The sequence below is a fragment of the Ornithorhynchus anatinus genome, chromosome 1 (genome assembly GCF_004115215.2).
Source record: "Ornithorhynchus anatinus isolate Pmale09 chromosome 1, mOrnAna1.pri.v4, whole genome shotgun sequence".
Classification (NCBI taxonomy): Eukaryota; Metazoa; Chordata; class Mammalia; order Monotremata; family Ornithorhynchidae; genus Ornithorhynchus; species Ornithorhynchus anatinus.
The window spans coordinates 1112585-1138947 of NC_041728.1; the positions used below are offsets into that span (position 1 = coordinate 1112585).

At 49.0% G+C, this 26363-nt stretch overlaps 2 protein-coding genes and 1 non-coding gene across 4 annotated transcripts in view; 2 read left to right on the forward strand and 1 right to left on the reverse strand.

The window, feature by feature from the left end:
• LOC100074634 (mannosylglucosyl-3-phosphoglycerate phosphatase-like) overlaps nt 1-3737 on the reverse strand; it is a 29443-nt gene extending 25706 nt beyond the window's left edge. The window contains exons 1-2 of one of the 2 annotated variants that reach the window (XM_016225513.3): nt 3551-3737; nt 197-348 (exon numbers count right to left, since the gene is read on the reverse strand). In XM_016225513.3, the coding sequence (XP_016080999.1) occupies nt 197-348; nt 3551-3675 (277 nt within the window). In that variant the 5' untranslated portion in view covers nt 3676-3737. The remainder of the gene's footprint in view (nt 1-196; nt 349-3550) is intronic. The other variant, XM_001506175.4, reaches the window with a different exon arrangement.
• A 5171-nt stretch (nt 3738-8908) lies between these two features.
• On the forward strand, nt 8909-8980 carry TRNAD-GUC. The gene has a single exon. It is a non-coding gene; the product is annotated as a tRNA-Asp (tRNA).
• A 9382-nt stretch (nt 8981-18362) lies between these two features.
• Nucleotides 18363-26363, forward strand: part of LOC100074594 (regulator of G protein signaling 7 binding protein) — a 52052-nt gene continuing 44051 nt past the window's right edge. The window contains 2 exon segments of the mRNA XM_029074965.2: nt 18363-19059; nt 20196-20362. Of these exon segments, the coding sequence (XP_028930798.1) occupies nt 18910-19059; nt 20196-20362 (317 nt within the window). The 5' untranslated portion in view covers nt 18363-18909.

The following is a 26363-nucleotide window of genomic DNA, read 5'->3' on the forward strand; positions in this document are numbered from 1 at the left end:
GTCAATTATCCATATTAATGAAGAGCAGAAGTAAAATAGATTATAAGGACAATTTATAAATAAAAAACATCAGTTTCAACTTTCTCTTGAACCCTATCTTTTACCAGAGCAAAATTCTGGCCTAAGAAGCCATCTAACCCAAAGAAGCAGATAGAGCAAGGGCAATGTGAATTTCAACTAAAAAAGATTTACTTACCAAAGACTGCAGAGTGGACTCCCAAGGCATTTAAAATAGGAATCATATGCTTGCCTTTTGTTATTGAACTTAATACTGATGGATTTAAGCAGTCTCCACTGAAAATCAGAAGTGGATTGAGGAAAGTGAACTTTTTTACAGCTGTGGCAAATCTATAAGAGGAAAAATATACAATATGATTTACTAGGCTAAAAAAAGTGAAGGAAATAAGTCATGTAAGCAACTTTTAAGGTAACAAAAAATATTTTCTATTTTACGATTGTAGTCTGAACTAGCAGAAACATCAAAGACATTTAAAAATACAATTTTTAAATATGACTTTAAAACTAAAATAAGAAATTTAAAAATAAAATACGACATTTAAAAAAATACGATTGAATGAACAATACTAATAGTCCATCCACTCAATCAGTCTCAAGAAGGAACTCTGAAAAAAAACAGGCAGCAACAACTTATATATATATACACAAATCATGGTGGAATTAAGAAGTGGTATATTGTTTTGTGCCTTTAGCATAAAGTATTAATGAAGAGTGGTGTTTTCTCAGCCTTTGACACATTAATTTATTATTTATTAGATTTGCATACTGCTGTTACTCTTTGGAGCTCAATGTTCAAAGAAAAAGATAATGTGAATAGCCTAGGCAGGAAGGCAAAATGCTTGGCAATCACTAATCTGGCTAAACTTGCACCAAAAAAATTAATTCTGGCTCTATGTGCAATAAAATCAAACTCAAGTTTAGGGATATAATGAGTTAAGAATCAGCTTCATCCTGGACCAAATTTCTATCCTCAAATTATTTTCCTAATCAACTGAATGTATTTTCCTTTAAAAAGAGTTTAAATCGAGGCTACCATTTACTACTTCTGTGTCTTTTCAAAATCATACCTGTTTTCCTTGTGTACAAAAGCTAACGTTTCTGATTGTGATCGTACTTGTGTTGTTCTTGCTATGCTTAGAGTGGCCAAGTGTACATTGTATTCCTCACACTTGCTTGTCCAGGTCTCTGGGGCCCAAGAAAACCAACCAGGATGGCTGGACAGATGGGAGCACCTCTGACAATTAGCAGATATTTTCCATCGGAAAGGTACGACCCTTCTGCCTTTGAGGAGTCAGGTAGGGGCACAAAGTTAGCACCTCTTGTGGGGTGGTGCAGGGACGAGGGTCTTAAACACTGTCCCCAGACAGGATACACCCTCAACAGTACAGGTGCGGGAGTGGGCCAGGGGTTGGCTCGTAGTTGTTCCACCCAGGCCTTTCAGGGCCATCAGAAACGTTGCGCTGGGACCAGGATATTTTAGACCCAGAGTAGTAGTAGCCTGGACTGCCTCTTTAGACCAGGGTGGAAAGAGATCAAGGGTTGTACACTGTGCTCTGCACATAGTAAGCGCTCAGTAAATACCACTGATGGATCAGAGCAAGGGTAGATTTCTGCCAGCCTCCGCCTAAGAATCTTGGGAATGATCTGGGAGGATCTGGGAAAGATCCATGGTGCCGTGTTCAAGGTTCTCCTCCAATGGGCCCTGCGCCTCATCCATCACCTAATCCAGGAGAGAAATTTCCCTTTCCACTAGGGACATTTTCTGTCTCGCCCCTGGGGTTGGGCTACGTGCTCAGCACAGAGTCCAGTTCCTGGAGCAGAGAGGCGGGCTCTTCCCTTGCCTGAGAAAAACCAGCTGTGGTCATTCGGAAAACCCACCCTGTCCTTCTCACCACTGAGCTTTTGCTTGTTCCAGGGCTCTCACTTTGACACCATTTCACCAATTCAGGTCCTGAGCAAAGCTGAGTGGCACAAAGTCAAGTGGAATTGTGACACTCCCTAAACAGTGGGTCAGAAACTTGAGTCTCCAAGGATGTCTAACCAACAATTTTCACTTTCTCCAAAACAGCCTGAAGTTTGGAATGGACACCAAAATGCTTAGTATACAGAGCAGTTGGGAGGGGCTTCCTCCAAATACTGAAATCCACATGGAATCCAGAGTCCTTTTTCGATCTGAGTTCAAGGGAGATGTTCTAGTTGAGTTATAGAGTGGCTTTTTCCCCCTGGATTTTTTTTTCCAATGCTTCCTCCAAATACTGAAAAACACACGAAATCCAGAGTCCTTTTTTGATCTGAGTTCACCAGAGATGCTCTAGCTGAGTTATAGAGTGGCTTTTTCACCTTGGTGGGTTTTTTTTTTTCCCTAATCGAGTGGGAAGAGCCGAGATGGTCCGCAGGAAGGCAGCCTAGCAGAAGAGAGGAACCCGAGAGTCTAAATACTCCCCAAACCCTGGCTAGCCAGCTTCCAGGCACTTAAAACCTGAGGGTCTCTGAATGCAAGTGGGGAAAAAAAAGATCAAAAAACGGACTCCTCATTTTTCTGGGCTTCTGCCCCCTCCCTCGACCTGCCCTTGTCACTCGGGAGTGATGCATTTTAACTGATTTCTCCAGGGAAAACGTGGAAGAGACAGACCGGCAGCTAGATGGATAGAGATCGTAACGACGATCACAGAAATGCCATTAGAAAGGTTGCGGATTCTGGCAGAGGAAAGGACGTTCTGGAGAAAGTCTATCCAGGGAGTCGCTGTGAATCGGAAGCGATTCGACGGCACAGAATTATAATAATAATACTAACATGGGGTCATGTTAAAACCTCGTAAAGTCCTGTTGGGTCAATTTTACGGCCTCAGTTTCCCTCTGAGTCCCCTTTCTTGATCGGGGGGGTGGGAGGGAGAGGGGAAGGGTGCGGAGGGCTGGGGGAAGGGGAGGAGGTTGGGAAACATCGTGGCTTAGTGGAAAGAGCCCGGGCTTGGGAGTCAGAGGTCATGGGTTCTAATCCCGGCTCTGCCGCCTGTCAACTGTGTGACCTTGGGCAAGTCAATCTGGGCCTCAGGTAGCTCCTCTGTAAAATGGGGATGAAGACCGGGAACCCCGCGTGGGACAACTTGATGACCTTGGATCTACCCCAGCGCTTACAAGGGTGCTTGGCACCTAGTAAGCGCTTAACAAATACCACTATTATTATTATGATTCTCTTGGCCTCAGTTCCCTCATCTGGAAAACGGGGTTAAGACTGTTGCAGCCCCACGTGGGACGACCTGATGACCTCTGATCTCCCCCAGCGCTTGGAACAGCGCCTGGCTCATAGTAAGCGCTCACCAGATACGACAATTATTATTATGATTCTCTGGGCCTCAGTTCCCTCATCTGGAAAATGGGGATGAAAAGTGTGAGCCCCACGTGGGACATCCTGATGACCCCGTATCTATCCCAGTGCTTAGAACCGTGCTTGCCACGTAGCGAGCGCTTAACAAATGCTATGATGATGATGATGTGGATGATGATGATGATGATGACTCCTCGGGGCCTGTACCTAGCAGCTCCTCCCACGGGCTCCTCGCTCCTCGACTCCACTTCGTAGACGTCGTTGAAATGCAGGAGGACGAGGTCATGGGGGCCCGGGGCGGTGGGAGGGGCCTCCGGCTCTCTGCCCTCCATCCTCCCCGGCGGGGAAAGGACCGGTCCTGGGTCTCCCTCCTCTGGGACAACGGCCGGCCGGGGGCCGTTGGGAAGTCAACGGAAAATCCCCCCTCGCCCCCCTTCGGGGAATAATGAGGACGATGGGCCGTTCTTCGACCCTCACTATGGGCCAGACGCCGTTCTAAGCGCCGCGGTGGGGGTCCGAGGTCAGCAGGTCATCCCACCTGGGGCTAGAACAGTCTCAGTCCCCTTTTACAGGTGAGGAAACTGAGGCCCAGGGAATCATCATCATCAAAATAATAATAGTATTTGTTAAACACCAGGCACTGTTCCAAGCGCTGGGGTAGATCCGAGGTCATCAGGTCATGCCACCTGGGGCTAAAACAGTCTTAAGCCCATTTTACAGATGAGGGAACTGAGGCCCAGAGAATCATCATCATAAAAATAAAAATGATAGTATTTGTTAAACACTTACTATGAACCAGGCACTGTTCCAAGCGCTGGGGGTAGGTACAAGGTGATCAGGTCGTCCCACGTGGGGCTCACAGTCTTCATCCCCATTTGACAGATGAGGGAACTGAGGCCCAGAGAAGAATAATAATAATACAATAATAACAATGGTATATGTTAAATAATAACAATAACAATGGTGTTTGTTAAGCACTTACTAGGAGCCAGGCACTGTTCTAAGCGCTGGGGTAGATCCAAGGTCATCAGGTCATCCCACATGGGGCTAAAACGGTCTTAACCCCCTTTTACAGATGAGGGAACTGATGCTCAGAGAATCATCATAATACTAATACTAATAATAATGGTATTTGTTAAGCACTTACTTTGTGCCAGGCACTGTTCCAAGCACTGGGGAGGATACAAGGTGATGGGGTTGTCCCACGTGGGGCTCACGGTCTTAATCCCCATTTTACAGATGAGGGAACTGAGGCACAGAGAATCATAATAATGATGGTAGTAAGTGCTTAACAAGTGTCACAATTATTATTATTATTTGTTAAGCACTTGAGCCAAGCACTGTTCTAAGCGCTGGGGTAGATACAAGCTCATCGGGTTGTCCCACGTGGAGCTAAAACGGTCTTAACCCCATTTTACAGATGAGGGAACTGAGGCCCAGAGAAGTAGAGTGACTGGCCCTCTTCCTCCTCTGCTTGAAGCGACGTTGCTTGGTGGAGAAAGCACGGGCCTGGGAGTCAGAAGGTCATAGGCTCTAATCCCGGCTCTGCCACTTGTCTGCTGTGTGACCTTGGGCAAGTCACTTCACTTCTCTGGGCCTCAGTTACCTCATCTGTGAAATGGGTATTGAGACCGTAAGCCCCACGTGGGACAGGGACTATGTCCACTCTGATTCGCTTGTATTCGCCCCAGCGCTTAGAACAGTGCCTGGCACATAGTAAGTGCTTAACAAATACCATAATTATTTTTTATCACTATTTATTATTACAGTAGATGTGTGTGAGTGAGTGGGTGGGGGGTGGGGAGGGAGGGGGGCATATCCTGGTGGAATTTCCCTTCTCCACACTCCAGGAAGAAAATGACTGGCAGGATGAGCTGTGAGTGGCAGACAGGGAGACAGCGTGGTCAGGAACATCAGATGGACAAAGAGTTCTTGCCTCTCCTTCTAGATCAAAAATATACTCAATTGTATTCTTTTAGTATATTCCCTTAGATACAAAGTGTATCCAGTGTATCCCCTATCTAGTGTATCCCCTTAGAAAAAAGGGCCATTTGCTGAAATGGCTTCTCAAGCCTTGACAGGGTCCATGTGCTACCTGAAATTTACTGCTCAAATTGGACCTAATTTATCTCTAATCTACACCTCATCATCACAATGATCTGGATTGTTATCACCTCCATTCCAGTAACCAAAGGGCCTTTTCAGTTGTCTTTATGAATGTGTTTATATCTTTATTATGATATTTGTTGAGCATCTACTGTGTGCCAGACTCTGTATTAAGCACTGGGGTAGATATAACCCAATCAGATCGGACCCAGTCTGTGTTCCACATGGGGCTCACAGTCTTAATCCCCATTTTACAGCTGAGGTAACTGAGGCCCAGAGAAGTTAAATGACTTGTCCAAAGTCACACAGCAGATGAGTGGCAGAGTGGGGATTATAACAGGTCCTTCTGCTCCCAGGCCTGTGCTCTAACCACTAGGTGTACTGGTTTTTCAATAATAATAATTATGATATTTAAGTGCTTACTCTGGGCCAGGCACACTATTCTAAACACATGCATGCACACACACACTCACATAGTCAGAATGTTGGAGGCTTTGTATTGGAAGATGGTGCCTTTGAGTGAATTCTACTAGTGTTTGTGTGATCTGAGAAAGGCACCGTGGGACTGACAGTCCCTGTCGCACTATGTACGCACAAAACCTACCACTGTTTCCTGATGTGTTGGCTTTTTGCAAGATCTGGTGCTGTTTGTAATTTTGCGTCAGTCTCCTAATCCTCTCAAAACCACTCTCGACAACTACTCTTCTCGATTGTAGCACTCTAGGCAAGTCTGTTTGCCACCTTTTTCTCCCCAAAATGATACGGACAGGCCACGCTGTCAGAGGCTGTGCTTCACTGCGTCCTCAAAGTGCTTTTCTCAATCAGGTCATTTTAGCTCACCAAGAAGGCGGGGTTGGGTTGTCCTCCTATTTGTCCTTGGACACACACATCCCACCCACCGTAGCTTCGTTTCAGTGAAACTTGCTTGAAATTGGCACAGAGAGACTAGAACAATGTGGTGTGGTTTGCTTCCTCATTTCACGGGGCTATTGAACTTGGGGTTGGTAGAGACATGGTGTTCCTTTGGGGTTGGGGAGCACCAGTTCCCCTGAGAATGTCCCCAAGAAGAAATGAAAGGTTTCAGATTGCAGCAGCCAAAGTGAAAAAAAAAAAATGGACAAAAAGGGACCAGGAAAAAATTGAATAAGTAGCCTTCGCATCTTCAAATTTGGAGACCTATAATAATAATGATGATGGCATTTGTTAAGCGCTTACTATGTGCCAAGCGCTCTTCTAAGCACTGGGCTATCATTTCCATAGGTAACATTAGTAAGCTCTTGGATGATTTAGGGTTTTCTTTTTTTTTGGTAGCTGTTAAGCACTTACTATGTGCCAGGCACTGTATAAGCACTGGGGTAGATACAAGCTAATCAGGTTGGACATAGTCCGTGTCCCATATGGGGCTCACAGTCTTAATTACCATTTTACAGATGAGGTAACTGAAGCACAGAGAAGTTTAGCGACTTGCCCAAAATCACACTGCAAACAAGTGGTGGAAGTAGGATTAGGACCCAGGTCCTTCTGACTCCCGGGACCGTGTTCTTTCCACTGGAGTCGCAGCATGGCTCAGTGGAAAGGGCACAGGCTTGGGAGTCAGAGGTCATGGGTTCTAATCCCAGCTCTGCCGCTTGTCAGCTGTGTGACTTTGGGCAAGAAACTTCACTTCTCTGGGCCTCAGTGACCTCTTCTGTAAAAAGGGGATTAAGACTGTGAGCCCCACGTGGGACAACCTGATCACCTTGTATCCCTCCCAGCGCTTAGAACAGTGCTTCGCACATAGTAAGAGCTTAACAAAAGCCATCGTCATCATCGTCATCATCACTAGGCCATGCTACTTCTGAATATACAAGCTTTGTGATCCTGGGCCAGTCACCTAACTTCTCTGTTTTTCAGTTTTCTCACCTGTAAAATGGGAATTCAATCCTATGCCCGAGTACTTAGACTGTGGGCCCCATGTGGGATAGAAACTGTGTCCAATCTGAATATCTTGCGTTTACCCTAGTGCTTAGAATAGTGCTTGACACATAGTAAGTGCTTAACATACCGTAATTATTATTTTTATCATCATCATCATCTTCATTATCCACAGTATTTATTGAACACCTACTCCTTGTGGATCACTGAACTAGGTGCTTGAGGAACACAGAGTAGAAATAAAATACCCCATCCCCACTCTTGATGCCAGAAAGTGGTGGGGAGATGTTTGACAAGGTGCATCTGAAGACTTGGTAGATAAGGGGTATGAAATAGAGCTGGAGAAAGGTAGGGATGCACCCCCACACCTCTTAGGTCCCTATCCTTATACTCTGTTGCTTTCCCTACCTGTAATTTATTTCCATTTTTGTCTCCCAAGCTAAAGTGTAAGCTCCTTGAGAGTAGGAATCATTTCTACCTATTCTAGCGTACTCTTCCAAGCGCTTAATATTGTGCTTTGCAACAAGTAAATACTCAATAAATACCATTGTTAGAGAAGCAGTTGGTCAGTCATATTTATTGAACACTTACTGTGTGCAGAGCACTGTACTGAGCATTTGGAAGAGTACAATATAACAATATAACAGAGATACAGTGCTCTACATTCAGTAAATGCTCAATAAATGCGACTGAATGAATGAATAAATGCCCATAATGAGCTTAGTCTAGAAGCAGCATGGTCTAGTAGAAAGAGCATGGTCCTGGGAGTCAAAAACCTGGTCCCCTGACCTCAGCTCCACCTCTTGACTGCTGTAAGACCTTTGGCAAGTCACTTAACTTTGCTGTGCCTCAGTTTCCTCCCCTGTAAAATGGGGATTCAATACCTCTTTTCCCTACTACTTAGAGAGTTGCAGCCAGCGTGGCTCAGTGGAAAAAAGCCTGGGCTTCGGAGTCAGAGATCATGAGTTTGACTCCCGGCTCTGCCACTTGTCAGCTGTGTGACCTTGGGCAAGTCACTTAACTTCTCTGTGCCTCAGTTACCTCATCTGTAAAATGAGGATTAACTGTGAGCCTCACGTGGGACAACCTGATTCCCCTGTATCTCCCCCAGCGCTTAGGATAGTGCTCTGCACATAGTAAGCGCTTAACAAATACCAACATTATTAATTACCTTGTACCTTCCCCAGTGCTCGGAACAATGCTTGGCACATAGTAAGTGCTTATCAAATATCACAGTTATTATTATTGTTACTTGGTTGATTAGAGGTAGTGATGATGATGATGGTATTTGTTAAGCATTTACTATGTGTCAAGCACTGTTCTAAGCACTGGCGTAGTTACAAGGTAATCAGGTTGTCCCACACAGGACTCATGGTCTTAATCCCCTTTATACAGATGAGGCAACTGAGGCACAGAGAAGTTGTGACTTGCCCAAAGTCACACAGCTGACAAGTGGCGGAGCCGGGATTAGAACCCATGACCTCTGACTCCCAGGCCCGGGTTCTTTCCACTAAGCCACAGTAGCCCATTCTAACCGTTCTAACATCCTCGTTAGTATAGTGGTGAGTATCCCCGCCTGTCACGCGGGAGATCGGGGTTCGATTCCCCGACGGGGAGAGTGATTTTTTCCGATTTGTACATTCCAAGCGCTTAGTACAGTGCTCTGCACAAAGTAAGCGCTCAATAAATACTGTTGAACGAATAACTATTTGTTTAGAGCTAGGCAAGACAAGAATTATGTCTTCTAACTCTACTGTACTCTCTCAAGTTCTTAGTACAGTTTTCTTCCCCTAGTAGGTGCTCACTGTGCCCGGGCATCCTATTGCCAATTTTGGAGAGAGAGTCCTGGGCTGGAAGGACCAGAGGTCCCATCCAGTGATGGCGCTGGGCCTAGTCATTATCTGCAAGGTCCCTTCTAGCATGATGAGTCTCGTGCCCTAGTGGATGGAGCACGGGCCTGGGAGTCAGAAGGACCTGGGTTCTAATCCCGACTCCGACGCTCGTCTGCTGTGTGACCTGGGGTAAGTCACTTCACTTCTCACTGCCTCAGTTACTTCATCTGTAAAATGGGGGTTAAAATTGTGAGCCCCCCCCTTGTGGGACAGGGACTGTGACCTACCTGATTAGCTTCACCCCCTCTAGATTATAAACTCGACGTGGGCAGGAAACGCGTCTGCTATTTCTGTTGTACCTTCCCAAGTGCTTAGAGCAGTGCTCTGCACATCATAAGCGCTCAATAAATACGATTGAGTGAATAAATGGATGAATACCGTTGATTGATTGACTAGTTTGTATCTACCCCAGAATTTAATGTAATGCCCTAGTAAGCACTGAAATACCATTAGACCACCACTGTGGTTTTCCCCTGAGTCGTGCAAATGATTTGTCCTTCAAGTCTCAGTTGGAGATGTCCTGTTGAATTCCCAGTTGCCCTGGGAACAAAGCAGTAATTCTGATGAAAAGCACTAGAGACAGAGATTTTAGTTTCGTAGCAACCAATTGCCATATAGCCGTACCCCTGATATAGGTGGTCAGGAAGGGGGGGGGTCAAAAAAAGAGGCTGCACGAATGAAAAACAGCCACCCACACACCAGGAGATGACAGGTGGATATCTGAGGACAATCTAGCTAGAGGTTAATATGTATGTTCCCAGGGTGTTTGCAGAAAGGCCTTCATAAATAATTAAAATGAAAAGGGAAATAGGTAAACATCTCCCTGGCTGGTTTAGGAAGAAGACTGTCAAGGTCATACATATTAAAGGATTAGAGAGAAAACTGTCAGTGTGGAGGATGCTTTTCTTTTCACTAATGTACAATCTTGTAAAAGTCCTTTGACCAGCAATTGCTTTGTAAAGACAATTAGCACACTTAAAAGGATGGGAGATACCCACGGCTCTGCTGGGGTACCTGAGGACTGAGAACTTCCTTTGGCTCTAAGAGCTCCCAAGATGAGATTACTTTCTAATTAACATCAAGTGGACTCCTCAAAATGTGTTTTCCTGAATGAAGAGCTGTTTGAATGAGAACAAACAGGGATTTCAGTTCTGTTTGGCCTGCAGGAAATGTTAAGGTTTGATTTTCATTCTTCTGAAAGGAAGGCTGCTTTGCCCGACGGGGCCTATCTTCAGAGAGGAGAGAGTTCTGTTTGTCTTCCCTATGAGTACGGGCAGGGAAATGAGATGTTACTATTCTGTACTTCCCAAGCATCTACTACAGTGCACTGCGCCAAGCGGACAGGCGCCCACTAGATGCTACTATCACTGCTATGACTATAATCCCATGACGTACGTATCTGCAATTTTATTTATTTGTACCGTCGTCTGTCTCCCCCACCTCTAGACTGCAAGCTTGTTGTGGGCAGGGAGTGTGTCTGTTTTATTATTGTACTCTCCCAAGTGCATAGTACAGTGCTCTCACAAAGCAAGCACTCAATAAATACCATTGTCTGATTGCTAGAGGGGTCCTACTTCAAGGGAAGACTGCGACCTCACCCTTCGCAAACGATACCAACATCCAGGAGCAAGAGTTCTAATACCAGCTCTGCCATTTGTCTGCTGTGTGAACTTGGGCAAGTCACTTCACTTCTCTGTGCCTCAGTGACCTCATCTGTAAAACGGGGATTAAGACTGTGAGCCCCATGCGGGACATAGACTATTTCCCACCTGATTAGCTTGTGTCTACTCTGATCCCGGCTCTGCCACTTGTCAGATGTGTGACTTTGGGCAAGTCACTTCACTTCTCTGTGCCTCAGTTACCTCATCTGTAAAATGGGGATTAAAACTGTGAGCCCCACGTGGGACAACCTGATTACGTTGTATCTCCCCCAGTGCTTAGAACAGTGCTTGGCACACAGTAAGTGCTTAACAAGTACCATCATCATTATTATTATTATTTCTCCAGAGCTTAGTACAGTACCTGGCACACAGTAAGTGCTTAACAAATGGCATTTATTTTTTCAAGTTCCCAACCAGGCTTCCTGCTGCTGGGACAGCACGTTCTGATATTGCCAGTTTTCAGAATGGTTAGTTCCAAGGTGATAATTTGAAGTAACATGTGACAGGGCAGGAATCCTTGTATTCATGAAGCCCTCTCCCACCCTCCATCATAGCCCGATCCATCCTTCCCACTGTGCGGGGGGTGGGAAGCAGAGATTGTGAAAAAATCCCAAGGAGGGGAATGCCCACAGGGGCTGTGCCACCAATGGGGAAAGCTTCTGACCGAGAACACTATGGCATTCCACAAGGTGGACTGGCCCGGGAAGAATCCTGAAAAATATCTGGCTAACGCGGCGGCAGAAACCACGGCGGCTGTGGTTGCTTTGGTTATAAATGCGATTTGTACACGAACTTCTAACGTTTAGAAATGTGCCGTCCCCACCACCCCCTGCCCCGTGGGCACTAGCAGGCAGAAACAAGAATGTGAGTGGCCTTGGGCAAACCCTGGTGTGGTCATCGATGTCCGCACACAAGTTCTCGGTCCAGAGGTCTTTGTGACTGGGCTGAGGCTCATCTGTCATTTGCAACGGGACATTCCACCCTCATCATTTATGAAGTCTTTCAAAATGAAGAAAAATGATCAGATGCGGCACAGCACATGACATAAATTCACTGCCAAATGAAATAGCGAGCTGCCAATGGAATAATTAACCCCCCAATTTTCTTCTGCCTGGAAAGATTTTTCTCCAAACCATCTACACCTGTTATTTCCTATTTTCCACTCCTGCAGCATAGGCAAAGTCCCCCTCCCTCCCTCGCGCCGCCCCTCCACACCCCGCCTCATAAGACTGCCCACCCCAGGCCTATCTTACCTCTCCCACTATTACCAAGCTAAGAAAGTACAAGCTCAGCCCTAAGGCTAAGTTCCCTTTTAGAAGCAATCAAAAAAAGCAATAGAAACGGAGAGATGAAAATATATGAAGATGTTCTTCATACTGGTGAACTTTGATCTGGAGAAAGAAAAGGGAAATGAGAGGAAGAAAAATGAAGAAGAGGGAAGCGAGGAAGGGTGAGGCTGAGCAGAGGGGGCAGGGACCACAGGCCTTTCAGAGAGTTCCTGCCTGTCTCTTGATTCCTCCCAGACCTTGGGTAATAATGTTGGTATTTGTTAAGTGCTTACTATGTGCAGAGCACTGTTCTAAGCGCTGGGGTAGACACAGGGGAATCAGGTTGTCCCACGTGGGGCTCAAAGTCTTCATCCCCATTTTACAGACGAGGGAACTGAGGCACAGAGAAGTGAAGTGACTTGCCCACAGTCACACAGCTGACAAGTGACAGAGCTGGGATTCGAACTCATGACCTCTGACTCCAAAGCTCGGGCTCTTTCCACTGAGCCACGCTGCTTCTCTGGGTAGGCAGGCACACCATCATCCCTCCAGTCTTCCATTTGTATTGTAACCCGGGATTGCAGGTGATGAGAATGATGGTTGCAAAGCAAATCATTTCACAAAAAGGATTCTTAGCAATAGAGGAATTCCTTCTGTGGGCCTGGCACCCATCAGTCCAGCCCAGAGTTCTGCAGCTGACCGTGGAGATAGCAATAAGATATTTAGGAAAATGGGGAAGATTTCTCGCTTTAACCTCCTTCCTAATGGTTAGAGTTACAGCACCCGACTTTTCCAAACCTCCCCCCAAAACCCAAACTTTCTAATAACTGTCAATAGAGCTTTCTTGAGCCAGTGGATAATGCGAACCTGCACAAATGCTTTTTTAAACGAATCCATGTGATTCCCATACCCTGGGTGAAGAAGCGTTTGCATTTGGTTGCTTTGAACCCAAAGCTGTAAATATTCATATTATTATTATCAGTAATAATAATATTTGTTAAGCACTAATTATGTGCCAACCACTGTACTAAGCGCTGGGGTAGGTTCAAGAAATCAGCATGGACCCAGTCCCTGTCCCATATGGGGTTCACAGTCTAAGAAGGCTTCAATGGGGGCACCCCCCAGTTTAGACATCGTAGGGGTTCAAACATGACTCACCTAGTCTGTTTTCCCAGATTAAAAAGTCCCACTGTCTTTAGACAATCTTCATTTGGAGAAACCTTCGCGTTTTCGTTGCTCAGTTTTAAACTGCAAGATTTATTGCTTCTCCTGTGGCACTGTCAGGGTGGACAGCTGCAGATTCAAGTTGGAAAAAGCCCCCCCCCCCCTTTCCTCTGCCTGAATTGGAAGTTCTGCCAGTGGAAACAGGGAGCCAGGATGGAAACACACTAGCTCTGGAGAAAGGAGGAGTGGGGGGCAGAGAAGAGGTCAGGGTTATCGAGTCTGCTGTGTGACCCCGGGCAAGTCCCTTAATTTCTCTGTGCCTCAATATCCTCATCTGCAAAATGGGGATTATGACTGGGAGCCCTGTGTGGAACTGTTCTGATTAGCCTGTACCTACCCCAGCATTTAGTACTGTGCCTGGCACATAGGAAGCACTTAACGAATACCACATTTTTATTATTATTATCATCTTCATTATTATTATCAATCGTCTCTCCCTGGAGAAATGCTGTAGGCTGGAGGGTTCCGTATGATGTCACGTCACGCTACGAGCACAGTCATGATGTAGCCCGGAAAAGAAACGGGGGGCGGCAAGTTTTTCCCCACCCCCAGAAGGCCAAATGTCTCAAGGCAGACTCCACTTGGAGTATTCTGTTTATGGACGTGTAATGACAGCCAAAATATCTCTTCGATCATGACCCCAAATTTCTCCTTCCCTATTGCCTATTTATTTCTGGCATTTATTAAGCCTTTGCTATGAGCAAAACACAGTTCTTTCTCTTTTTAGCAGAGCATCATTATTCAAAATGAAAAGGAGAAAATCACATTAAAAACAAAATCCCTTAAATGCTACCAGTATGTCATCATGTTCCGGAGTCCCCCTACTGGTGTAGCTGAGATTCCCTGTCCCCAATCTCGGATTCCCTTTGGGGTCTCCATAATTCTCTTCCCCGAAAGCCAAAGTCCTCTTCCATTTGCCTCTGATAAGTGAAAATTAATAAAATCCCACACTGAGAGACTTCAACAATTCAGACAACTTTACAGATTTTCCCCAGAACTGTTATTTTAATAGGCTGCATGGTCCTCACGGGCAGAAACCCCTCCTTTCACTTTCACTGGATTCTTTCTAGTGCTTAGTACAGTTCTCTGCATTCAGTAGGCACTGCGTAAATAGTATTGAATGAGTGAATGAACGAATGACGGAATATTACAGGCATTTCGATTCCCCTCTCTAGACTGTAAGGTCGTCGTGGGCAGGAAATGTATCTGTTATATTCTTGTGCTGTGCTCTCCCGAGTGCTTAATACACCGTATACCGTAAGTGCTCAATAAATACAAGTGACTGAATGATTGATTCAGACAGTTGTTGGCCCACAGAGGGGCTCCAGTTTAAGCGGTGGGGGAAGAATAGATATCCAAGACTACAAAAAAGAACGAGAAAACAGCAATACACTACTGCTAGGAGGGACTAGGATTTGATCTCTCTGCTCCTGTAGGAAGGGGTTTCTCTCGAAGACCGGGGAAGGTGGAGGAAAGCCCTGCAATCTTCTGGCAGTAGCGGTAGTATTTCCTGCGAGCCCTCTGGGTGCAAAGCACTGTGCTAGAGCTTGGGAAGTACGAAACAGAGAAGTGATATGTTCCCTGCCCATAAGGAGCTTACTCTCTAATGGGGGAGATGGTCATTAAGATATTTGAGACATTAAGGTGTATAATTTTAGTAGGGATAATAGTATTTGAGCAACTGCTGTAAGGAGAGCACTCTACTAAGCCCTGGGAGTGAATACACAGGTGGGAACTAGACACAGACTAATTAAATTTCATGCACTGCTCTGTGGACCCCAGAGACTAAATAATAATAATAACGATCAGAGTATTTGTTAATCACTTACTGTGTACCAAGCGCTGGGATAGGTACAAGGTAATTATGTCGGAGGCAGTTTCTGTCCCACAGGGGCCTCACAGTCTGTGTAAGAAGGGAGAAGAATTGTTGAATCCCCATTTTGCAGGTGAGGAAACTGAGGTGGAGAGGTGTTAAGGGATTTGCCCAAGGTCACGCAAGAAGGCCGACGGTGGAGCTGGGCCGAGCACCCAGCTCATCTGTCACCCAGGCTTGTGTTCTTTCCACTAGGCCACACTGCGGGGTCCCAACTGTCATTCATTTAATAATAATAATGTTGGTATTTGTTAAGCGCTTACTATGTGCCGAGCACTGTTCTAAGCGCTGGGGTAGACACAGGGGAATCAGGTTGTCCCACGTGGGGCTGACGGTCTTAATCCCCATTTTACAGATGAGGTAACTGAGGCACCGAGAAGTTAAGTGACTTGCCCAAAGTCACACAGCTGACAAGTGGCCGAGCCGGGATTCGAACCCATGTCCTCTGACTCCGAAGGCCGTGCTCTTTCCACTGAGCCACGCTGCCCCACTCGGCGGGGAACTTGGCTGGATGCTCCAGAGGCTTCCCCTCCTTCTCCGAGTCAGCGATGGAACGAAAGCAGTGGTTTAGGCAAGACAACTCCCCATCAGCCCCCACCTCACATACATCCTCAAGGTATACCTGATTGCCTTAATGCTTTGTGGTTGTCATGATGCTATCAGGATGACAACGCAAAGTGCATTTAACTTCACAATGAAAAAAAAGGTAAATTCACAATTAGTATCTAAATGGAAGAGCAGAAAGAGGTAAAAGGCGGGGGGGAGAGCTAATGCAGTGCTTAATTCGTGCTAGGGCGTCTCTGGGCTGGCAGGTTCACAGCCCTAGCATCTCTGGTTTGGTATTCCAGGGGAGAAACAAAACTCTAATTGCACAGAGTCCCTACGGATTTCAAATATAGAAAGAGCCCAGCACCCAAGCATTCCTCAGGCAGCCCCCAGGCTGTGAAGCAGCCTAACCTGGTGCGAAGGGGCCAGAGAGTCAGAGGACCTGGGTTCTAATTCCGACTCTGCCACTTGTCAGCGGCGTCATCTTGGGCAAGTCGTTTAACTTCTCTGTGCTTCGGTTACCTCTTCCGCAAAACGGTGATTAAATCCTACTCCCGCCTACTTGGCCTGTGAGTTCCATGTGGTCCAACTCTACCTCAGTGCTGAGAACAGTGCTCGGCCCTTAACGGGTATCTTTTTTCTCTCGTTTTATGCTGCGGAGCTGTCTCTGACCCATAGCAACCTTAACTATTATTCATCCTAATTCCTGGTCAATATCTCCATCAGCGTTGTAACCCACTTGCTGGGGAGGAACCCCCTTCAAGCAGGCTTCCTACTGCTTAAAGCCAGGCAGTGAACGACTGCATTTTCCTCCCACCCGTCCCACCTCCTCTCTTGGTCTGGCCCAGCCCGGCCCGACGCCCCTCTGGGACCCCCTTGGCAGCACCATTCTCCTATGGTCTTCCCACTCCCCGTCTCCCACCCTCCGCCCCGGCATGGAGACCATTTCTCTCGTCACGTCTCGCTGTCGTGCCAGGCCCCGGTCAGGCGCTGACCCACACTCCACAGAGGGAAAATGGGGTGGGGTGGAGGGCCAGGGGAGAAGATGTCTCGGGACCAACCCTCACCAGTGGCTGGAGGGAAGTTTTTCTGTTTCTGCTCCCCTCGATACCTGACCTCTCTTTCCTCCGGGAAACTACACTGCGACTCCACCTATATTTTTATGACCATCTCCCCTCCCTAAAGAGTAAACTCCTCATGGGCAGGAAACCTATCACTTCTCTGCTCCATACTTCTTCAGGCTCTTAGCACAGTGCGCTGCATCCAGAGGGCTCTCGGTAAAAACTACCATTACTGCCTGAAGATTACAGTGCTTTCACCGGCCCCGGGCAGCCTTCGTAAGAACTCCCTTCCCACAGCAACAAGCCAATCATGGCGTAGCGGCTAGTGTCTCTATCTGTTGCTGTATGGTACATTCCAAGCGCTTAGTACAGTGCTCTGCACATAGTAAGCGCTCAATAAATACTATTGAATGAATGAATCAGGGGCCTGGGAGGCAGAAGGTCATGGGTTCTGACCCTGCTCCACCACTTGTCCGCAGCGTGACCTGGGGCAAGTCACTTCACTTCTCTGGGCCTCAGTGACCTCATCTGTAAAATGGGGATTGAGACCCTGAGCCCCACGTGGGACAGGGGCTGTACCCGACTCGATTTGCTTGTATCCACCCCAGCGCCCGGTACAGTGCCTGCCCCATGTAAACAAATACCATCACCATTATTATCAGTGGCATTTACTGAGCGCTTACCCTGAGCAGAGCATCGCGCTAAGCGCTTGGGACAGTGCAACACGACAGAGCTGACAGACGTGTTGGCTCGGGGGAAAGAGCCCGGGCTGGGGAGTCAGAGGTCATGGGTTCAAATCCCGGCTCCGCCACTTGTCAGCTGTGTGACTTTGGGCAAGTCGCTTCACTTCTCTGGGCCTCCGTGACCTCATCTGCAAAATGGGGACGAAGACCGTGAGCCCCACGGGGGCCAACCCGATCACCTTGTATCCTCCCCAGCGCTTAGAACAGTGCTTTGCACAGAGTAAGCGCTTAACAAATGCCAACATTATCATTCCGATTACGGGGGCACTCTCTCAGCCTCCTTCCAAAGAGACGGTGAGCGTTCTTCTAAGGGGTGGGGGCAGGAAAGGGGGTGGTGTCACCTGCGGATCCAGGTGGAGGTGGGGGTCGGGGGCAAGGGAGGCGGGAAGACGAGACGCTGGGCCCAATATCGATGGGGCCGGGGGCCCGGCCAGATGGTGGGAGGGGGCCATCGACCCCGCTCCGATGAGACTTTTCGCTTCTAAGAATAGCGTCGATGAAGTAACGGTGCCATCGATGTTGCCGGGGCTCCGATTGGGCGAGAGGCAAGCCGCGGGCGGCCAAGGGGAGGGGGCGCCCGCCTCGCCATCCTATCCCGGGGCCCGGAGCCTTGCCCACGTCAGCCCCCACCCCCCCCCGACCCCGGCCCCCCTTTGCCTCCGCCCACCCTGCCCCCCACCCCGACTCAACCCAGGGGGGCCCAGGCCCGGGACCCTCTGGACCTTTCGGGGGTGGGCAGGGGGTGGGGAGGATGGCAGAGGCCCGGGCTGCTGCTGCTGCTGCTGCTGCTGCTGCTGCTGCTGCTGCTGCTGCGGGGAGACCCGGAGGCAGAACGACCCCCCTGGCATCTCAGCCTGTGACCACCTCCCCCCGCCCCCCGTCCCCTCCCTGAACGGTACCTCTGGCCCGCAAAGCGCTCCGCTGGCCACCTCTCCAGCAGATGCGCGCCCGCATCGGGGGCTCGCCTCCATCCTCCTGCGGGGACTGAGATGCCCCCTCCGCCCCCTCCTCCCAGAACTTAACGCCCCCCTCCCCGGGCCCCTTCCCCCCTTCCCCTCTTTCTCCTCGTCCGGGGGGGGCGCGAAGAGATGCTGCAAAGCCTGGCGCACCCTCGCCCCGCGCTCCTGCAGGCTGAAGGTGACTCTCTCCTCCGACCGGCCCGGGTCCCGTGAGTGGCGAGGGGTGGGCTGTGGACCGGACGCCCCTTCCCCCCCCCCCCCCCCCCCCGGTGGGGGCCCCGGCCTGGCCGAGTGGGGCTTGGCGCATGTGCCCGGGTGCATGAGTTCGGCGGCGAAGGGGCGCAGGAAGCGCCCGGCCCGGTCCTTGCGCCCCTCTCTCTTCCAGCTCAGCAAGCCCCCCCGGCCCGGAGGGGACTGCGACTCGGACAGCGTCCCCCAGACCCAGAGAGCCCTGGACCACTGCAAGATGGTGGGTGAGCCTTCTCCCCTCCCTCCCTGAAGCCCAGATGGGGGGAGAGGGGAAGGATGGACGCGTGCGTCTTCGGCCTCGGGGCCCCCCCAGCCCCCTTGGCCTGGCTGATTCCCATCCCGGCCAGGGGCACTACCTTTAAAACCGTGGTGTGTCTCTCCTCCCGTCCCCCTCCCCGGAAGCGTCCCGATGCCCAGATGGGGGAGAGGGGAAGGATGGATGCGTGCGTCTTCGGCCTCGGTGCTCCCCCGGCCCCCTCGGCGTGGCTAATTCCCATCCCGTGAAGTGGCACTGCCTTTCAAACCGTGTCGGGTCCCCCCTCCCGCCCCCATCCCGGGGTCTCCAAGGGGGCGGAGGGGAGATCTGTGTCCTCACCGGCCCCTGCAGAGGCTAGGAGGGGAACGGGCCTCGCCGAAGGTCGAGAAGGGAAGGGGGCAGTGGAGGGGGTGGACAGAAAATAAAGTAGCATCCCTGAGGAGCGCGGGGCCGGGATCCAGCCATCCCCCTCGGAGACATCATGATGATGATGATGATGATGGTATTTGGTAAGCGCTTACTCTGGGCCGGGCACTGTTGACCCGCCCGGCTTTGCGTGGGAATCGGTGGGCGGGGAGGTCGGGGGCGCGGCCGGAGGCTGCGACCCTTCCCCCGCCAAAGCGCTTTCTGGAATCCGGAGTGTTGAGGCCGAGGGCCAGCGAGCCCTCTTCCTCGGCTACTTCGACCCCGTTTCCCAGGAGTGACACTGGGGACAGTGGGGACAATGGGGGCCACATGCGAGTTTCCCCTGGGAGGGTCCCGGACCTGCCCCCAATCCCCGGAGGGAGACGCTCAGAAAAGGGTCGTGACTGTGTGGGAGTGTGCAGGGGGGTGGGGAGTGTGCCAGGAGGGGTCTAATAAATCCCCGAGGTCCTCGGCCACCCCTCGCGGCTTTGTAGTGGTTCCTGGACACCGAGTTTCCACCCGTCCGGTGGCTTTTGTCACGCAGGACCCCGGGGTGAATGGGCCGGAGCTCCTCCACCTCCGGCCCTTACTTGGCCCAGCCCCTGCCCCTGCGCCGTCCCCTTCCCTACGCCCTTCCCGTGGTCTCCCGGTTTCGTGGAGGGTTTCCACGAAGTAATCAGCGCCTGTTCTTCCAGCTGGTCCAAGAATTCAACACCCAAGTGGCTCTGTACCGAGAGCTGGTCATTTCCATTGGGGACGTTTCGGTCAACTGTCCATCTCTTCGGGCTGAGATGCACAGGACGAGGACCAGAGGTTGTGAGATGGCCCGCCAGGCCCACCAAAAACTTGCAGCCATCTCTGGGTAGGAGGCTTCTACTTCTCTATTGATTTTGGTTTTTATTCAAGCAGGTGCCATCTTGGGGTTCCGGACGCCCCATTATCCCTCTCTCGCGTGCTCTCTGTGGTAGTGGACGTTGGTGGGGGCTAATGGTTTGAACTGGGGATCCCCGAGGACCAGGGGACGTCTGGTGAAGGAGCTGGTCCGCCAGAAGCCCCAGGGGGCCGTGTTTATATAGGGCTGTGTCTCTTGGGGGCGTCTGGCTCGTTTCGTAGCCGAGCTCAGGGCCAGACAAGTTAGTCCTTCTTGATTTAGTATCTCTTTTGTAGTCCACAAGTTGAAGTAAAGGAGGTAGATACCGAAAAGCTTTTTGTGTGTTGGCAGGCCTGCTGGCCTGAGAGTGGAATGGAATGAGCCCTCTACCTACAGGGTTTTTGGTCAGCCTCCCAACACGTCAAAGACGGATTGACCTGGATAGGGCAGAGGAGGTGTATGCTATTGCCCTGAATTAAAGAAACTGTGTACGTTTTTCAGCAGGTCGTTTAAACGGCATCCTTACGGATTACTCTGAAAAGTCAAACTCTTCCAATAAAGTCTTGATTTTCGATCCCTAATCTCAGGGTAGAGGAATGATAGGAAAATCAAACATGATAAATAGCTTTTTAAAGATCAGCAAACCCCATGGGCTTTCTTGACATTGAGTCCCTTTTTCCTTTGGCTGCCTCTTCCCCCTCCTCCCCCCAATTTACCAGTTTGCAAGCTTCTTTCCTGTGTTCAAAGCCAAGAGAAGCTCCCTGTATAGCTCACCGCCCCCCGCCCCCACCCGCCTTCGACCGACCCGCCTCCGACCCTCCCGAGCCCGGCCCTGGCCACCTCCAAAAGTCAGTGTTGTTCGATGAGGACTCACCAAAAAGATCTGGGAGGTGAAAAGTTGATTTGAAAAACAGGAAGTTCTCATTCGGACCAGATGTCCTCAGCAAGAGAATCCTGAACCTGGCAGGCGGGTGCTTTGATTTTACACCCAAAAGGTATGCTCACGTTGGCTGTAGACTCTGCTGTCTCTTGTTGGTGACATGTACACAGTGACATTCTGGTGGGGGGGTGGGGGGGGAGAAATGACAAGGATTCAGAGTAGATATCACCAGCTGCTAAATGACTGAAATGTTCCCAGCCTCATCTCCAATGTGACCGGGGGTGGGGGTGGGTGGGGGGGCTGGCGATGGGGGAAGCTTGGCATTTCTCATTTCAAATCATCCAAATTTCCCTTGAGAACGCCGGGTTGGGTTCACGGAGACGAGGCAGGAGTCTGTCATCTCGCTCTCTCATCTAGCGCATCACATGATCGACCCAGGAGTAGGCCTGATTGACAGCTAGTGTCCGTGGGTGCAGTGTTGTTAGACATCAAGGTTATTGCAGTTCTACATAGTTACTCTAAGCACCACCACGTTTGCCTAGAGTTGCTTAACCAATTGAGGAAGTGGGACAATTGCCTTGCAAGGACAAATCCATATCCAAAAGTTAAGAAATGCGGAAATTCTAGGGGATAAGTCATTAAGGTGATTTCTGACTCAATGAACAGAACAAAGTGTTCCGGGGACGTAAGTAGGACGCACCTGGAAGAGAAAGCTTGACTTATGGGCGGTGCGGCTTTACCGCTGCCCCGCGACATGTGGTGGGGACCAGTTGGGCTGCATGATGCCGGCTGGGACTAACACAGAATCTCTCCTTGGGGTCCTGGAGTGGCTCATCCAAGCCTTTGGGATGGGGTCATCATCGAAATGGCTCATAATTGGAAGAGAGGGTATGGGGCTGGAGTGTAAATATTGTGTTGGTCCACTGAGGCATTCCCACAAACCCAGAACAAGCATCACTGCTTCCTTAGTCCCTTCCTGTCCTGGGGGCACAGCACTTCAGATTTTCCTGATCTTGGCCTAGGGGAATGGACCAAAAGTGTAATTTACTAATGAAAATTTCATTTTTGGAAAAATGCCATAGAAGGCCATTGTGCAAGGAAAGGAGTTCTGTGCTCAACCGAAATAAATGGAATTTTTTTAAATGGTATTTGTTAAGCGTTTACTAGGTGCCAGGCCCTGTTCTAAGCACTGTGGTAGATACAAGATAATCAGGGTGGACACATTCCATGTCCCACATGGGGCACACGGTCTTAATCCCCATTTTACAGATGAGGTAACTGAGGCATAGGGAAGTGAAGTGACTTGCCCAAGGTCACACAGCAGACAAGTGGAGGAGCCAGGATTAGAACCCAGATCATTTTGACTCCCAGGCCTGTGCTTTATCCAGTAGGCCATACTGCTTCTCAATACTTGAAAATAATAATAATAATAATTTGGTTCTTGTTAAGCACTTATTATTTAGCAAGTTCTGTCCTAGGATATATACCAGATAATCAGGTCAGACACACTCCAAAAAGATCGGTTTCAGATCGGGATTCATTTAACTGCGGTATAAAAATTATTCATTATTTCTAGTGCTTTGTATGCCAACTATAAATTGACAGATTAGAAAACTCTCTGGTAGCAGGTCAAAAATCATGATTCTTGGAATCTGGTGGTGGTGAAGGTTCTAGATTTTACAGGTTTTAAATAGATATGTGGGCCACAGATTATAGCCTGAACAAGTCTTAACAGAGAGGTGTTTTTTTTTACAGCTAAAGCAAGTGCTGAATGTGACTCTTTCATAATATGTGTAAAATTGATACATTCGGATTCATAATATATCCAGTCTTTCCTGATCCACCCCACCCCCCACCACCACCAAACCTCCTTTGCTTTTCCGATCAGCCACCTCAGCAGTCTGGATCCATCCTATGGAACTATCTGTGCTTATTGACGATTGATCTATCCACATGGGTTGTGATGTTTTTATCTATTCTGACGCTAGGTTCTCCTGTCCTCAACTTGCAGCACTGCATATCTCTTCCATTAGCGTGTAAATTCTTTTAGTACAGGGATCACGTAAAAAAAAAAATCCCCCTGTGCTCATTCCCCATTCACTCAGTAGTATTTACTGAACACTTTCTGAATGCAGACCACTTTACTAAACACATAGAAGAGTACACAAAAGATAGAGGACAAAATCCCTGCCCTTAGAGGTCTTAAAACCTAATGGAGCAACTAGGCCCAGAATAATTTGTAGATAAGAGGAAGAAGAGAATGGAAAGATTGGATATCTGGATGAATGTGCTTAAATAATAATAATGTTGGTATTTGTTAAGCGCTTATTATGTGTCGAGTGTTGTTCTAAGCGCTGGGGTAGATACAGGGTAATCAGGTTGTCCCACGTGAGGCTCACAGAATTAATCCCCATTTACAGATGAGGTCACTGAGGCACCGAGAAGTTAAGTGACTTGCCCAAAGTCACATAGCCAACAGATGACGGAGCTGGGATTAGAACCCTATTTACAGAATGATGATGATGATGATGATTTTGATGATGATGATGATGGCATTTGTTAAGCGCTGTGGGACAACCTGATTATCCTGTATCTACCCCAGCGCTTAGAACAGTGCTTGGCACATAGTAAGCGCTTAACAAATGCCAACATTATTATTATTATTATGTGCCAAGCACTGTTCTAAGCGCTGGTAAAGTACGAGGTAATTAGTTTGTCCCACATGGGGCTCACAGCCTTAATCCCCATTTTCCAGATGAGGTAACTGAGGCACAGAGAAGTTGAGTGACTTGCCCACAGTCACACAGCTGATAAGTGGCAGAGCCGGGATTCGAACCCATGTCCTCTGACTCTCAAGCCCGGGCTCTTTCCACTAAGCCATGCTGTTTCTCAAGCTACAGAAGAGCTATGGGTGGTTGTGAGCACAAAAGTGCTGAAGTAATAGCAGGTGACATAGCCTAGCACTGAGCCCCCAGCACAATGCTCTGCACCCACTGGGTGCTCAGTGCATCCTGGTGATGATGACGGTCCCACGTACAAGTTGGTGAAACTCGCTCCGGGTTTAAAAATATTTAGTTTAGTCTCAGGGTTGAGCTTGATCTAGATTGAAGAACGTGAACAGTTTAGACTCCAGCCCCGAGTGCTTAGCCCAGGTCCTTTTCCGGGTCCAGTTGAAAAATGAGATCTCTCTGTCTCTCCCTCTCTCTGTCCTTCTGTGGGGGGGAAGAGATTAAGATATATGCATGCCCGCAGCGTTTCAGGAGCTTGGGAATTGGGCCTGAAGTTTTGGGGCAGACTCCCTAACCCAGTCCTTGTCTGGGGGAACCAGGGGCCTAGTAGCAAAGCCTAGACTCCAAATCGGAGTCCCGGAAGGTTGGGGTCGGGGACTGCCAAACATGGTCATTCTGTGGACCTCCCTCTGCGGTGTATGGCAGGGTTGATGCATTTAAAGATTGTACCTACACTCCGTTCGTGGCTCGGTTGGAAAGAGCCCGGGCTTGGGAGCCAGAGGTCATGGGTTCGAATCCCCGCTCTGCCCCTTGTCAGCTGGGTGACTTTGGACAAGTCACTTAACTTCTCTGTGCCTCAGTTACCTCATCTGGAAAATGGGGATGAAGACTGGGAGCCTCACGTGGGACAATGTGATTACCCTGTATCTACGCCAGCGCTTAGAAGCGTGGCTCAGTGGAAAGAGCCCGGGCTTTGGAGTCAGAGGTCATGGGTTCGAATCCCGGCTCGGCCACTTGTCAGCTGGGTGACTTTGGGCAAGTCACTTAACTTCTCGGTGCCTCAGTTCCCTCATCTGTAAAATGGGGATGAAGACTGTGAGCCCCGCGTGGGACAACCTGATTCCCCTGTGTCTACCCCAGCGCTTAGAACAGTGCTCGGCACATAGTAAGCGCTTAACAAATACCAACATTATTATTATTATTATTAGAACAGTGCCCTGCACAGAGTAAGCGCTTAACAAATACCAACATTATTATTATTACTAAACCCAGTTTTTCCCTACGTGTGTTGACTAGAATGTCGCTGAGGAATTAAGGGAATGTACTTCTTCTAACAGCACGCATCTGTCTGGGTAGAACACCATGCAGGGATCAGATAAGAGATAGTTGTTTGAATGCGCGCGGTCAAGGCGGGTGCGGCCTAGCATGAGTTGTTTGTTCCATGGGATGTGTCAGGACCAGAGCCCCTGCATTCTAAGAAAAGTGAGCATAGGTGAGTTTTCAGTCTCCTGCTATCAGGACTCTCTCTTCATCCCTTTTGTTCTAGGACTCAACTGCCACAGATTGCCCCCACTGGATTCTCAGCCCCCCCTAATGTTGATATTTGTTAAGCGCTTACTATGTGCCAAGCACTGTTCTGAGTGCTGGGGGAGATACAGGGTCATCAGGTTGTCCCACGTGAGGCTCACAGTTAATCCCCATTTTACAGATGAGGTAACTGAGGCCCAGAGAAGTGAAGTGACTCGCCCACAGTCACAGAGCTGACAAGCGGCAGAGCCGGGATTCGAACTCATGACCTCTGACTCCCAAGCCCGTGCTCTTTCCACTGAGCCACGCTGCTTCTCATAAGTTGATATTTGTTAAGCGCTTACTATGTGCAGAGCACTGTTCTAAGCGCTGGGGGAGATACAGGGTCATCAGATTGTCCCACGTGAGGCTAATCCCCATTTTACAGATGAGGTAACTGAGGCCCAGAGAAGTGAAGTGACTCGCCCACAGTCCCACGGCTGACAAGCGGCAGAGCCGGGAGTCGAACTCATGACCTCTGACTCCGAAGCCCAGGCTCTTTCCACTGAGCCACGCTGCTTCCCTAACCCTAACCCTAGCCCCGTGGACCTCATCCTTATATCGAAGGAAAGAGAGATGAGTGTGAAGAGGCCCAGAACTCAATGCAGTGCATACACACAAATATCATTTCTTAGTGCTCAAAGAAGTTGTCACTGATGGTGAAATTTTCCAGAGAGAAAGAGAAAGTGTGTGTGTGTGTGTTTGTTAGTGTGTGTGTGTCTGAAAAGGTTGACGTGGGATCCACTGTTCCCACCACATTGTGCACACAGACTATACTTTGTTGTCCTCTCATGTGTGTAGTGGTGCTGTTTTTTTT